Below are 14,385 nucleotides of genomic sequence, written 5' to 3'. Positions count from 1 at the left end.
TTCATTCTCCATCCGCTGTTGACCCTGGTGCTGCCCATCTCTAGCAAGTGGCCCTTGGAAGGTTGTCAGAAGGGGAGGAGGCAAAAAATGGTCCCCCACTCCTAGTACAGTCGTACCTTGGTTTTCAAATAGCTTTAGTTCTTGAACGTTTTGGCTCCTGAACACTGCAAACCCAGAAGTGAGTGTTCCGGTTTGCGAACTATTTTTGGAAGCTGAACGTCCGATGGGGCTTCTGCGGCTTCCGATTGGCTGCAGGAGCTTCCTGCAGCCAATCAGAAGCCACGCTTTGGTTTCCGAACATTTTGGAAGTTGAACCGACTTCCGGAAGAGATTCTGTTCGACTTCTGAGGTACGACTGTATAGACAAATGAATTAGGTGCATGAATGGTCTGCCAGCTTCCTTTTGTTACTGACAAGATGTAAGCACAAACTGATTACCTCATGGCCGGTCCAGCTGTGCGATACAATTAGTGCCACCTAGTGATGGGCCTTTGCAATTCTGGCACAGAGGCACTTGTGCAGGTTATTACATACAAAACTGAAAGGGTGATGCCAAGTATGGCATATCTATCTTATTCTCCCTTTTGGAAGGCGGGTACCCCAGTGTGGAATTTTCATAATATTCTGTGGCATTTGTTTTGTTGTAACCGTCGCCCAACAACTTTTTCTGTGCAGGGTAGACAATTTTGGGCTGGGACTCTTACTCCAAACGAAGCAAATCAAGCGCATGGTGTCGTCCTACGTTGGGGAGAACGCAGAGTTTGAGCGGCAGTATTTATCTGGAGAACTGGAGGTTGAGCTTACGCCACAGGTAGAACACCTTTCTGAAGGGGCTAAATATTTTTTAAGAAAATGTGTTTCGTAATGAATTTATAGATACGCAAGCAACACACACACACACACATATATAAACAAAAATGGAATACTAAAGCAAGACACTGAGCAGTGCCATCTAAAAATTAACAACAGGAAATGCCTGAACAAATAAATACATTTTTTAACAGGCCTGTAGAACACATCACAGCTGATTCTTGGATTTGGCAGGAGAAGGTTTTCCAGATAATCGCTGCTTTGGAAAGAGACTGCTTCCGCTTTGTCACCAGATGTCAGCCTGCTGGCTGTGGCCATTTAAAACAGTTATACCTAATAGAGTGAACCTTGGCTTCTTGGCCTGTTCTGGGTGGAGTTAGACTCCCCTGGAAGGAGCAGGTCTGTAGCTTGAGGTTTATCCTGGATCCAACATTTTCACCAGAGGGTCAAGTGGCCTCGGCTCGGAACGTCTGTTTTCAGATCCTGCTGGTTCACCAGCTAAGGCCCCTTTTGGACAGAACTGAGTTGGCCACTGTACTACTCCAGACTAGATGATTCAATGTGTTTCATGTGGGGCTGCCCTTGAAGAAAAACTTGGAACTTCCACCTGGTCCAACATGTGGCTTCCAAGGAACTTATGGGAGCTCTCGAAGCTACCAGCATGAGTCTGACCAAACTGCAGGAGGCAGTGGAAGACAGGAGTGCCTTGTGTGCTCTGGTCCATGGGGTCACGAAGAGTCGGACACGACTAAACGACTAAACAACAACAACAAATTGGGTGGGTAGATAAGAATTGTCAGAGACAGGTTTGTAAAGTACAGATGCTGCCATCTTGTGGATCAAACTTAAGTATGGAATGAATTTATTCAGGCCTTTCTGAGATCAAGCAATTTTTTTTGGTAAGGTTTGCAGGTTTGCTGGCGTGTTGAATTTCCTAGCAACAAAAAGTACTGTATCCTATCCATAAAATAGGCCACCGTTGCAAAGGTGGAATAAAGCAGGTCCTAGCCAGATTAGAAATTGTCTGTCGCTCTGGCAGGATGTTCTCCCATAAAATATTTTCATGGACCCTTCTTCCTCTCTCTGTTGTCTCTGGGTTTCATGTCACCGTGGGATAGGCAGGAGTGGTTCTCCAGGCCAGGCAGCAGAGTGCTAAGAGAGCCTGTGACATCAGAGCAGGCCAGCCAATGAGATTCGAAATCCTAAGGCCCATGTGCACCTTCCGTGAAACCAAATCCCTTAATGAGTGCTGTTCTGCATACTTTTGCATTCAGATGGCAGTACATGCCGTTTGAGGAAAATTGGAGCTGTTTGGTGGGAAGCAGGCAGAAAAAGTCAAAGGGGAGAAAGCAGGAGAAGTAGGGAGTTTGAGAACAGGATGCTGGACTAGAAGGGCCATTGGCCCCACTTCTGATCCTGCTGGCTCCACTTACGTCCTGAACAACCTGGGACTCTCTCTTGTTATTGGTCTCTGTACTTAACAGTTTCTTTCCTTCTAGGGCACCCTGGCTGAGCGCATTCGAGCAGGAGGAGCGGGTATCCCAGCTTTCTTCACCAGCACGGGGTACGGGACTTTAGTGCAAGAAGGAGGGGCTCCGATCAAATACAACACAGACGGTACTGTTGCCCTTGCCAGCGAGCCCAGAGAGGTAAAAGATCATGCTTGTGTGTTTTAATGGTGGAACTAGGGCAGCGGTAGGGGACCATCATTCTTGGGAAGAGAGAGTCCATAACAGACAGAGGGCCTTCTCGGTGGTGGCGCCCGGCCAGTGGAACGCCCTCCCATCAGATGTCAAGGAAATAAGCAGCTATCCTATTTTTAAAAGACATCTGAAGGCAGCCCTGTTTAGGGAAGTTTTTAATATTTAATGCTGTATTGTTTTTAACAATCGATTCCCCAGAGTGGCTGGGGAAACTCAGCCAGATGGGCGGGGTATAAATAATAAATTATTATTATTATTATTATTATTATTATTATTATTATTATTATTATTATTACCATGTGAGGCTTTTGACCAGTTAGCATCAGCCATGCCTCCATCCCTGTTGATTGGCATTCTGCAAAGGAATAATTTAAAATGCCAACATGGGAAGGAACAGTTTTCAAGATGAATAACTTTTCAAATATTTCCTCCCGCTCCCGACTTCTCACAGGTGAGGGAGTTTGATGGGCGACACTATATTATGGAAAAGTCGATAACAGGGGATTTTGCTCTAGTGAAGGCGTGGAAATCTGATCGTGCCGGGAACATTATCTTCAGGTACAGTATTGCACACAGAGCAGATGTGCTTTTCTCCAAAGCAGCAGGGTTCTCCAGGAAATCTTGGACTTCCTTTGGAAGCTCACCAGAGTATCCTGAACGTGAAGATCAGTCATGTTGGACAAAGCTGACCCATCAGTGTGCAAATGTTCTTCCCCTGAAATACGCAGCTCCAAGGGGCTTTTTTTTTCTTGTGTTGGAATGCACCTGCAGCTCACATGGGGCACATGATGTCCACTTGACTTGTATAATAATTTAAATTTAATTTAAAAGTTGTTTAGCCCACACTTCAGGGTTGGCTTTTTTTGGTTATGATTAGGTTTTGAGTGTGTTAATGCAGACAGTTTTCACCTAGAGGGACCAATGGTCTGACTCTGTTTCTTATGACCCGTGAAGAGTGGAGATTTAGGAAACATAAGGATTAAATAGACGGAGAATGAATTTATAATGCTGTAAAAAAAACAAATAGGGTAGATCTGAATTTTTTAAAAAAGAAATCTGCATTTCTTGTATCATGCAACTCTAAACACTCAAATTTGGCGACCACAGGGACTCATTTAGCATTTACCGTATTTTTCGCTCCATAAGACGCATCTGACCATAAGACACACCTAGTTTTTAGAGGGGGAATGCAAGGGAAAAAAATTCTTTAAAGGGAGCGCTGAGCAGAGCCTGTATGCATCCCAGGCTCTGCTCAGCGCTCCCTTTCACGAGCCGCAAGGAGCGTGTGTGCGGTGCTTGCAGGCTTTTCCCCAAGGAGGAAAAAGAGCGCAGCTCTTGGGGGCTTTTCCTCCTGCAAAAGCCAGGGATAGCCCCGCGAAACCTTCGCAGGGCACGGGGATGAAGGCTTCATGCGGAGGCTTCATGCGGCTAAGCCAGAAGCTAGAACAGCTAGAGGGAGTGCTGCGCAGCGCTCCCTCTTGCTGTTCTGGCTTCTGGGATAGCCGCGCAGCCTGCATTCGCTCCTTAAGACGCACACACATTTCCCCTTACTTTTTAGGAGGGAAAAAGTTCGTCTTATAGAGCGAAAAATATGGTAATAAAGCAAAGGTGTCCAGGAGGGGGCAGTAGAAGCCCAAACATTTTTTTATGTTGTATGATAAGCTCAGGATAGAGAGAAATATCTAGAAAATAGGATCCTTTGATTCAGTTTTGAGGCTGCTCTACCAAGGCTTAGAGTCTGTGCCTTAGACCATCATTTGAGACACATTATCAGAAAAACTTGACACCTCCTGTATAACGGTGGGATTGACCCCGTTTGCTCTGGTCACCAACCCCCCCCCATTCCCTTCCCCCTCTTCCCCCATGTACAACACATGCAAACAAGGACAGCTCATTTGCAGGAATGGAGAGTTGCTCTTGCACTCACATCCTCCTTACTGGTTTCCCATAGCATCTGGTCGGCCACTGTGAGAACAGAATGCTGGACTAGATAGGCCATTGGCCTGATCCTGCAGGCTCTTCTTACGTTTTTATGTTCTTAAGCATATGTCAGATTTTTATATAACACCCCCCCCCAAAAAAAACAAACCCCAACCAATATTGTGTTTGCCATGGGCCTTGGTTTGCTAGTGGGAATCTTCTGGGTAGAAGGCAATGAAGTATTTTTGCAGTCAAGTCTTGCTCTTCCCCCATTCAGTGGTCAAATAGGTGTCACAAATGATGTGCAACTTGGATTATCTCCTTTCTCCCCTCCACGTTTCAAAATGTGCCCTGATGTGCATCCTGTTGCCCAGTTTATTTAGCTTGGAGTAAACACTGCTGAACTCGGTGGAATCAGCTTCCCAGTTGACACTTAGAAGGAGCGCATTGCAAAGTCCCCCCCCCTTCTTTAAACAGTAGCACACATGCACACAAACACACACTGCATGGTAAACAAACCTGCAATTTTAAATGTGTTCTTAAACATATCCTAGATATGTGTTACCTATATGTTACCACCTTACTGCTATCTTCTCCTTCTTTCCTAATTCCTTTAAATTTAGGTTGACCCAGTGCTTTTCCTGATATTAAAGTAATATAGCAGCCTGAATGTGAGCAGAAAATACTCTCCTATCTTTTGCTTTCAGTTAACTTTAGCTTCCCCTTTTCTCTGCCTCAAATAGGAAAACGGCAAGAAACTTTAACCAGCCCATGTGTAAAGCTGCCAGAACAACTGTAGTAGAGGTAAGGTCAAACAATTTTTACTTGTACTTCAAAGCTTGCAAGGACTCCGTACAGATCTTTGCGAATTGCTCAGATGAAGTTGACAGATGCTGTATACATGCATAACTGAAACCAGGCGTGATGTTCTGCTCCAGTCGAAGATGATATGCCTTTACCTGCAGCAGGGATAGAAGAGGGAAGGATTTTAGAGAAGCCCAAATGATGACAAGCTGTGGTATCATTTGCGTGAATGTAAAACCTGAACACCTGTTTCTGGTAAACAACTACGAAAGGCCTAGTGCTCACCTGAGGCCTGCAGGCTGAAGGTGGAGACCCCCAAGATTTAATGTTCCTCAACCAACTAAACCTAAACCTAAACCTAAACCTAAACCTAAACCTAAACCTAAACCTAAACCTAAACCTAAACTTCCATTGCATAGAAAGCGATATCAGCAGGGACGATCGCAGTCCTCAGAGTGGTTTAACAGTCTGTCTCTCTTCCCAGGGAACTATGGGAATTGTAGTTCTGTGAGGGGGAATAGGGGTCTCCTCAACTCTCAGTACCCTCAGCACACTACATTTCCCAGGATTATTTGGGGGAAGCTATGGCTGTTTTAAAACAGCATCATGCCACTTTCAGGTATAGTGCAGATGAGATCTTCAGCAGCTGTATGCTGGCATACCAGTCTTCCCGTGCTTGTGCTTATGTAGCCAAAACCTCACTGACGCTCAAGGGAAGAAGTACCCAGCAGACATGAAGTAATAATTATACGCAGGCAGAAAAGCAAATCTGTAGCTAAAATGTATCCTAGAGGGTGGGGAAGCAGCCACACAAAAATTAAATGTTGTAGAATACTGACAGACTGAAAAATGGGGAAATGGGGAAACTGAGAACTAGGTAGCATAAGGGAATAGAATAGACTGGGCAGAACAGGCTTAAGCGAATATATAGATTATATAGAGAGCTATATAACCATCTTGTTTTCTGGGTGTCAGTTCCTGGTTCACACTGAGAAGCTATTTTTGGACTCCCCCAGACAGCCTGTTTATTGAGCTTTCCCTCCAATCTGCTTGTCCAAAACTTACGCAGAGGTTATTTTATAAATAAAATTTGTTTCTCACCCTTTCTCCCAAATGAGCCCAGGGTGGTATATGTCCAATTTTTCACTTGAGCTTTCAATCCGATTTGTTTGCAGGGAAGATTTATGACTGTCAGCATTCATCCTGATTTTCTGGTTACTCTCCTAGCCCCAAAAGATTCTGTGGTGGTGGTGGTGGTTTTTTAAAACAGATTTGTTGAGCCAGGGCAAACAGAGCAACTTTGAGGCACTTTTAGTTTCACAAACCTGAGTTTCCAGTGTGCACTTGTTAACCCTTCTGCAAAACAACGGGTGTTCTGAAGGCCGTAATTATTTGATTGTCCCCAGGGATGGAAGAGAAAGCTGCCCTTACACATCTAGAGAGAAGTTGAAGAATTTTGTGTAGCTAGGATTGGGCACAAGTATACCCATCCCATGGAGTTTTCTTGGCAGGGATACTGGAGTGGCTTGCCGGTTCTTGCTCCAGGTGGATCACATTTGGTCAAAACTCTCCACTATGACCTGTCCATCTTGGGTGGCCCTGCATGGCATAGCTCATAGCTTCTCTGAGCTATTCAAGCCCCTTCGCCATGACACGGCAGTGGTCCATGAAGGGATCACCTTGCCAACAAAGGTCCGTATAGTTAAAGCTATGGTTAAAGCCAGTAGTGATGTATGGAAGTGAGAGCTGGACCATAAAGAAGGCTGATCGCTGAAGAATTGATGCTTTTGAATTATGGTGCTGGAGGAGACTCTTGAGAGTCCGATGGACTGCAAGAAGATCAAACCTCTCCATTCTTAAGGAAATCAGCCCCAAAGGACAGATCGTGAAGCTGAGGCTCCAATACTTTGGCCACCTCATGAGAAGAGAAGACTCCCTGGAAAAGACCCTGATGTTGGGAAAGATGGAGGGCCAAAGGAGAAGGGGGCGACAGAGGACGAGATGGTTGGACAGTGTTCTCGAAGCTACCGGCATGAGTTTGACCAAACTGCAGGAGGCAGTGGAAGACAGGAGTGCCTGGCGTGCTCTGGTCCATGGGGTCACGAAGAGTCGGACATGACTAAATGACTAAACAACAACATACCCATCCCACCTCAAATGAAGAGACAAACCCCAATGCAGGATATAAACAGCAAATGGAGATAAAAGTTCCAATGCAGTCCAGGGAAGATTGAGCATGCGGTTTTCACATGCTATTATTTTCTTTTTGTATCCCATTTGTAGAGTACTTTGTAAGTGGAATGGTTCCTTACCAAAGGGAAAAACAAAAGCTAGGATAACAGAAGCCTAGTTTTCCTCCTGATTTTTGAGATCCTCATTCATTATGGAATAGTTGGGAGACTGGAAGATGAGGTTTGATTTAGCAAGGAAGAGGAACAAAGGGGTGGGGGTGGGGCTCAGATCTGAGTGCAGAAATGCTCTTTCACCCACAACTAATTAAGGAAATGTAATTAAAAACCCTGCAATGTATCTTTGGTTACTTAGCAACGCCATTAGAATGCTGCTATCGCAGGTACAATGGACTTTTATTACATTGTGGGACAGGAATGAATAGCTTCATTAGTCACCAAAAATTGTGGTGTTGCTTTCATTGTTAACGAGGAGACGCTGAGAAATGGCCATGCTTATAAATGCACACTCTTATATTGCCGATAACAGTCCTGGCTTTTGTGTCCCAGAAACTCTGCTTAATTCTAATTCTACCTCGCAAATTTGAATTCCGAGATGCGCTACACTGACTATGCATCAGACGGGAAGCTGCAATAGGGGCTTTGGCCTACCAATGAGTTTCTTCAAACACAATGCAAAGTGTTGGTGCTGACCTTTAAAACCCTAAATGGCCTCGACCCAGTATACCTGAAGGGGCATCTCCATCACCATCGTTCAGCCCGGACACTAAGGTCCAGCACCGAGGGTCTTCTGGTGGTTCCCTCACTGCGAGAAGTGAGGTTATAGGGAACTGGGCAGAGGGCCTTCTCGGTGGTGGCACCCACCCTGTGGAACACCCTCCCATCAGATGTCAAGGAAATAAACAACTATCTGACTTTTAGAAGACATCTGAAGGCAGCCCTGTTTAGGGAAGTTTTTTATGACTGATGTTTTATCGTGTTTTTAATATTCTGTTGGGAGCCGCACAGAGTGGCTGAGGAAACCCAGCCAGATGGGCGGGGTATAAATAATAAATTATTATAATATTATTATTATCTTGCCCCTTTTTTCTAATTCGGGGTAGCTAACCTAAGACCCTTCAGATGGTGTTGAAATCCATCTCCTATTAACCGTAGGCAGCATGGCCAAAGGTCGGGAACGATGGGAACTGGAGTCCAACAACATCCGAAGGGTCAAGGGTTGCTTCCTGGATCGTGTCCAAGCTTCCACACAATCACTTTTCCGCATCAAACATTACAGCGTTGGCCAGTCAAAAATGCTTTTATATACTGGTGTAAGATATGAATTTGCACCTGCTGAATGGATGAACTTGGGCATCCGTCTTTAGCGGCTTCCCAGCTGCAAGGACACAAGAATTAGCCTTTTGTGTCCAGGAAATTCCTGTGGCAATTGTCACTAGTAGTGAATCTTTGCACACTTTCCTGCCAAGAGCAAAGGTTTGTACCCAAGATTCCCAGATGCACAAGGTTGCAGTGCTTCATGCAACTTGGGAGAAAAGTAGGATATCAATACATACATACGACAACAACGTATTTGGCCATGATGCCATCTTGGTCTTCCACATTTCAGCCTTAGGAATCCATCTAGTTACTGTTTTTAGAGCTCTGGTTCTGTTTTTCCTCTTTCGTAGTTTAAGGTGGGGGGTAGAATTAATGGTTTGAAAGGTTTATTAGAAGGCTAGAATAGAAAGACATTTTTCCTTTGGTGTTCTGCTGGGTACCTACTGCTGTTTTGCAAAGTAAGGCAGGAGGTAGAGAGGCTTGGCTGTTTGCTTGCTTCTGTCAAATTGGAAAATGGTGCGTTTTGTTGCTTTCCCCACCCCCACGGCGCTCCTCAATCCTATTTGGAGTTTCTGTGGGGAAGAGTCTTGCTGTGTTCAGCTATTATGTTGCAATGCGCATCTTGATTTATGATGAGTTTCTCCGACTGGCATTTCAAAACGCTTATTCTTTTATAAGCCCATGGGGACAACCCACCTGCTTAAATAAATGTCTTTGGTGTTCTTAGCACATGGGGTGGCAACATGTGCATTCTGCACATGTTATGAATTGAAGTGTCCCAAACTATACGCTCAGAATAAATGCGTGCTCATATTTTTATTTTTATTTTGCTTTGTAAAATGCTCCTTGCTTCCAAGAAGTAAAGTGAAAGATCATGGATATAGGAAGAGAAAGGGAAAATAGTTTCTTCTCAAATATTTTCCTCTTGGAAAGGCGCCGTATGGAGAGAAGCCTCCTAGTGACTGTAGTAGCTGCTAGTTCTCAAAGCAGCTACAGGCACAGTTGCACCTTCAGGTCGCACTTCTAAGCCATCGCCTTGGCTACATCTTTGGTTAAAGAGAGGACCATTGCACAGTACCTCACTGTGTTGCTGGAGAGAACAAGAAAGTTAAATACTGGCAGGGGACTTCCTGTTCCCATCTGGCAATTAATAGCAAGACCTTGCACTGCTGAGAGGCAGCTGAGGCGGCTTTCTCCTCTAGCATAAACATGTGAACATTACCTGCTTGGCTTCAGGCTCTTTTATACTAGAATATTCAGTGTGGAAGCTTTGGTGGGGTGTTAGGAGTCGGTGTAGTATAGTGGTTGGCCTGCTAGACTAGGAAAGGAGAGACTGGATTTTAACTCCCCACTCTGCAGTGAAGCTCAGTGGGTGATCTTGGGACAGCAAACTACCTTGGGGAATGGATGGCATAAAGTATTTTGCCACGGTTGTTCTTGGGAACCACCTGACGCTCTTGACTTAAAAGCATGCTGTGCACATGGCACTCAGTGTGTTTAGACACAATCTGTGCAACGCTTACTTGCAGAACCAGGAAGTGGGTAGTAGAGAAAGTGAGACTTCCAGTTAAAGGATCTAAGAAGAAGAAGAAGAGTTTGGATTTGATATCCCACTTTATCGCTACCCGAAGGAGTCTCAAAGTGGCTAACAATCTCCTTTCCCTTCCTCCCCCACAACAAACACTCTGTGAGGTGAGTGAGGCTGAGAGACTTCAGAGAAGTGTGACTGGCCCAAGGTCACCCAGCAGCTGCATGTGGAGGAGTGGGGAAGCGAACCCAGTTCACCAGATTACGAGTCCACCGCTCTTAACCACCACACCATGCTGGCTCTCCCAAGCCCTCACCTTACTTCATAAATTGAGAGCTCTTGGAGCTATGTAACTCATTGTTGCTACAGAAAAGGACCCGGGGACTTACCTCTTCAAAAGGAACTGAAGGGCCCTGCCTGTTGCCATCTGCTAATCTTTGTGTACTGTGTGCACCCTCTGATTTTTACCCTTTTTGTTTTTCACATCTGCTCAGGTAGAAGAAATTGTGGATGTTGGTTCCTTTGCCCCAGAAGATATTCATGTCCCCAAGATCTATGTCCATCGTCTCATCAAAGGGGGAAAGTATGAAAAAAGAATTGAGGTAAGTTTTAACGGGTTGGGGGCCACCCTGTGTGTTTGCCCATGCAGCCTGGGCACATTTGTCTTTCTGCTCTTATTTTGCATAATTATGGGTTTTGCTAGTTACAAGGAGTGATGTAACCAAGCACGAGTGATACTGCTTAGCCACCTCTCTGACTTCTAAAAAAAATCAACACACACACACACACACACACACACACACACACAAACAAACACACACACACAAACACACACTTCCAAGCATATCTTCATCCTGAGGGGCTGGAAACTTGTTTTTTCCCCTCACTTTTTTTGAAAAAAAAAAAGCTGATAATCTCATCGGAGCTTGAATGTATAAGCAATAAAACATTTTTTGTGCCTCAGCAGACACCATGCCGTTTCCATATCCAATTATAAATGAAGGTTGAATCCCAATGCGACCCACTTAACAGAACGCATCCTCAGCACTTCATTAATTACATCTGAATTTCACTAAATAGCCCCCCAAACTGCAGCTGTGTCCAACATCCTTTGGTGAGAAATAGCAGATGAGTTCTGAGCTCACGTTTAGGATCCGGTTATTACCATATTTTTGCATTGGCAAGAAACCTGACCTGCCACCCTAGGTTCTGGGGGTGCGAAGATGCTTGGCTGGTATGTTATGTGTGGGCATGTGTGCCCAAGCATCCCTCAGTTTTTTAGCTTGGCTTATTTAAGTCAGCTGGGACGCGGGTGGCACTGTGGGTTAAACCACAGAGCCTAGGGCTTGCCGATCAGAAGGTTGGCAGTTCGAATCCCTGCGACGGGGTGAGCTCCCATTGCTCGGTCCCTGCTCCTGCCAACCTAGCAGTTCGAAAGCACGTCAAAGTGCAAGTAGATAAATAGGTACTGCTCCAGCGGGAAGGTAAACAGCGTTTCCGTGCGTTGCTCTGGTTCGCCAGAAGTGGCTTAGTCATGCTGGCCACATGACCGGGAAGCTGTCTGCGGACAAACGCTGACTGCCTTGGCCTATAGAGCAAGATGAACGCCGCAACCCCAGAGTCGGTCACAACTTGACCTAATGGTCAGGGCTCCCTTTACCTTTACTTAAGCCAGCTAGAGCTCTTGTCTCTGCAAGTCCATGCCTCTTCTCTGGAGAATGGGTGTCGTTTGAGTGACCTTGGTGGGGGTAGCCAACTTCAGTTGCTTCCAGTCAGCATGACAAATGGTCAGGAATGACAGGATATTTTGGAGGGTACCATCCTGACTACCTCATGCCAAGAGGGGATCCTTTGGAAGCCTGTTGAGCAGATCATTGTGTTTCATGTTGCTGGTGGTGGGGCCAGGTGGCTTTCATATCTTACGATTCTGTTGACCTATTATTAGAAGTGGTTTCCATACTGTTTTGCGAGGAATGCTGAGATTAGGGAAGAGCTGTGATTCAGAGCTGGCACTCATGATTTACATGCAAAAAGGTTCAGTCCTTGGCAATCTCCAGCAACTGTAGAGATCCCCGAAACTCTGGAAAGCCCCTGCCAGTCAGTATTAACTGTGTTTTGGAGGTTTAAGTTATGTTTAAAATTTTGCACAGTGTATATTTTTATTGTTGGCAGCCGCTTTGCGACCTACCTGGTGGAAATAAATAAAGTAAAATAATAAATAAATGAACGGACCCATGTTGTGACTCTCTGTATAAGGCAGCTCCATGGATAGTTTCAGAGGCAAGGAAAAACTTGAACGGGGAAGGAACGCAAGGGCAGTGTCTTGCATCAATCTGCACACCCTCTATAACCTGCCCCAGAACTCTTTGCAGAGCACAAGGGGTCTGTGGCAGATACGGAACCCTTCCTTAGCAGGCATATCCATAGGGAAAGTTTTGTTGTTGTTGTCGTTTAGTCGTGTCCGACTTTTCGTGACCCCATGGACTAGAGCACGCCAGGCACCCCTGTCTTCCACTGCCTCCCGCAGTTTGGTCAAACTCATACTGGTAGCTTCGAAAACACTGTCCAACCATCTCGTCCTCTGTCGTCCCCTTCTCCTTGTGCCCTCAATCATTCTCAACATCAGGGTCTTTTCCAGGGAATCTTCTCTTCTCATGAGGTGGCCAAAATATTGAAGCCTCGGCTTCAGCATCTGTCCTTCCAGTGAGCACTCAGGGCTGATTGAATGAATACATGAACATAGAAAACATGAAAAACCGCCCCTTGTGATAAAACTCTTGTTATAGTGCTTTGGTTCCAACCCTAAGGGCACATGATGGAACCTCCATATATGTCACTTTGAGCTCCAGGAAGGAAGGAAGGAAGGAACGAAGGAAGGGAGGGAGGGAGGGAGAGAGAGGGAGAGAGAGAGAATAAATAATTAAATGCATCTTACGTGTGCTGAACGATAGCACTGCTTACCTTTCCCTTTTTCCTTTTGAGTCCAAGCATCAAATATTATTCCTGATTCTTCTTCAGCCCAATAGGAGGCTGGGTGTAGATCTTCATTATTGCACAGCCAAACCATGATTGTTTTCAGTTTTTCTCCTGTTCTCCAGACCGGCTTCTCCCCTGCCTCCCTTCGACGCCACTCCCCCCCCCCCAAAAAAAAACCCTCGTTTTTAAGTGTTTTATATCGTCTAGACCAAAGTTACAGCGGGGATTAATTTTGGTCTGCTGAGTTTTGTAATCCTTCTAGGGATCTGCCTTGTCAAAACAGGCGATGAAACGGCAAGCTCCTCTGTTTACTGTCTTAAGAGTGAGAGTGCCTATAAAAATTGCATCTACCTTGGAGGCTCTGGGCTCACTTCTTCAAATGTAAATTGGTCTTGGACGGAATGCGGTTATCCACCCGAGTGCTGAGTGAGGGTTCCAGTATAAAGCAGATTTAGCTTAGAGTGCCTGGAAAAGGAAGATAGTTTATCATATTAGGAGAGGAATAATTATGGCTATAATATCTGGCCTGGCTCTGGCTGGGAGAGCAAAACATCCCAAGGGAAGCCTAATTCCGATTTAAGCTGTTATTAAACATATCTTCGCGTTTTCTTTATGCCTCAGTTTCAAAAGTGAGAAGAAGCAGAGACTTGGGCCAAGATGCAAGTCAGAGTTTTAGATTCAGATGCTTTGAATGCATGGATATAGTATACAGTCGTACCTTGGTTCTCGAACGCCTTGTGACTCGAATGTTTTGACTCTCAGACACCGCAAACCTGGAAGTAGGTGTTCCGGTTTGCAAACTATTTTGGGAAGCCATCCGACGCAGCTTCCACGGCTTCCGATTGAGTGCAGGTAGCTCCTGCAGCCAATCGGAAGCTGTGCCTTGGTTATCGAACATTTTCGGAAGTCAAACGGTCTTCTGGAACAGATTCTGTTCGAGAACCAAGGTACAACTGTATAAGCATCCTGGTAGCAGTCTTGGCAGCGTCCTGGTAGGGACGCGGGTGGCGCTGTGGGTTAAACCACAGAGCCTAGGACTTGCCGATTAGAAGGTCGGCGGTTCGAATCCCCGCGACGGGGTGAGCTCCCATTGCTCAGTCCCTTCTCCTGCCAACCTAGCAGTTCAAAAGCACGT

At 45.5% G+C, this 14,385-nt stretch overlaps 1 protein-coding gene across 2 annotated transcripts in view; it reads left to right on the top strand.

The window, feature by feature from the left end:
• The window catches only part of OXCT1 (3-oxoacid CoA-transferase 1), a 49,535-nt gene that overhangs the window by 13,649 nt on the left and 21,501 nt on the right, over positions 1-14,385 (top strand). For both annotated transcript variants that reach the window (XR_014539640.1, XM_083576195.1), the window contains exons 4-8: positions 676-811; positions 2,310-2,459; positions 2,965-3,071; positions 5,177-5,237; positions 10,769-10,876. Coding sequence is in view for 1 of the 2 variants with exons in the window: in XM_083576195.1 (XP_083432321.1) it covers positions 676-811; positions 2,310-2,459; positions 2,965-3,071; positions 5,177-5,237; positions 10,769-10,876 (562 nt within the window). In the remaining variant the exon portion in view is untranslated. The remainder of the gene's footprint in view (positions 1-675; positions 812-2,309; positions 2,460-2,964; positions 3,072-5,176; positions 5,238-10,768; positions 10,877-14,385) is intronic.

This window comes from Podarcis filfolensis (genome assembly GCF_964270895.1).
Source record: "Podarcis filfolensis genome assembly, chromosome: 11".
NCBI classification, from domain to species: Eukaryota; Metazoa; Chordata; class Lepidosauria; order Squamata; family Lacertidae; genus Podarcis; species Podarcis filfolensis.
The sequence above is the reverse complement of the archived record's forward strand: the minus strand, read 5'-3'. Positions and strand labels throughout refer to the sequence as shown.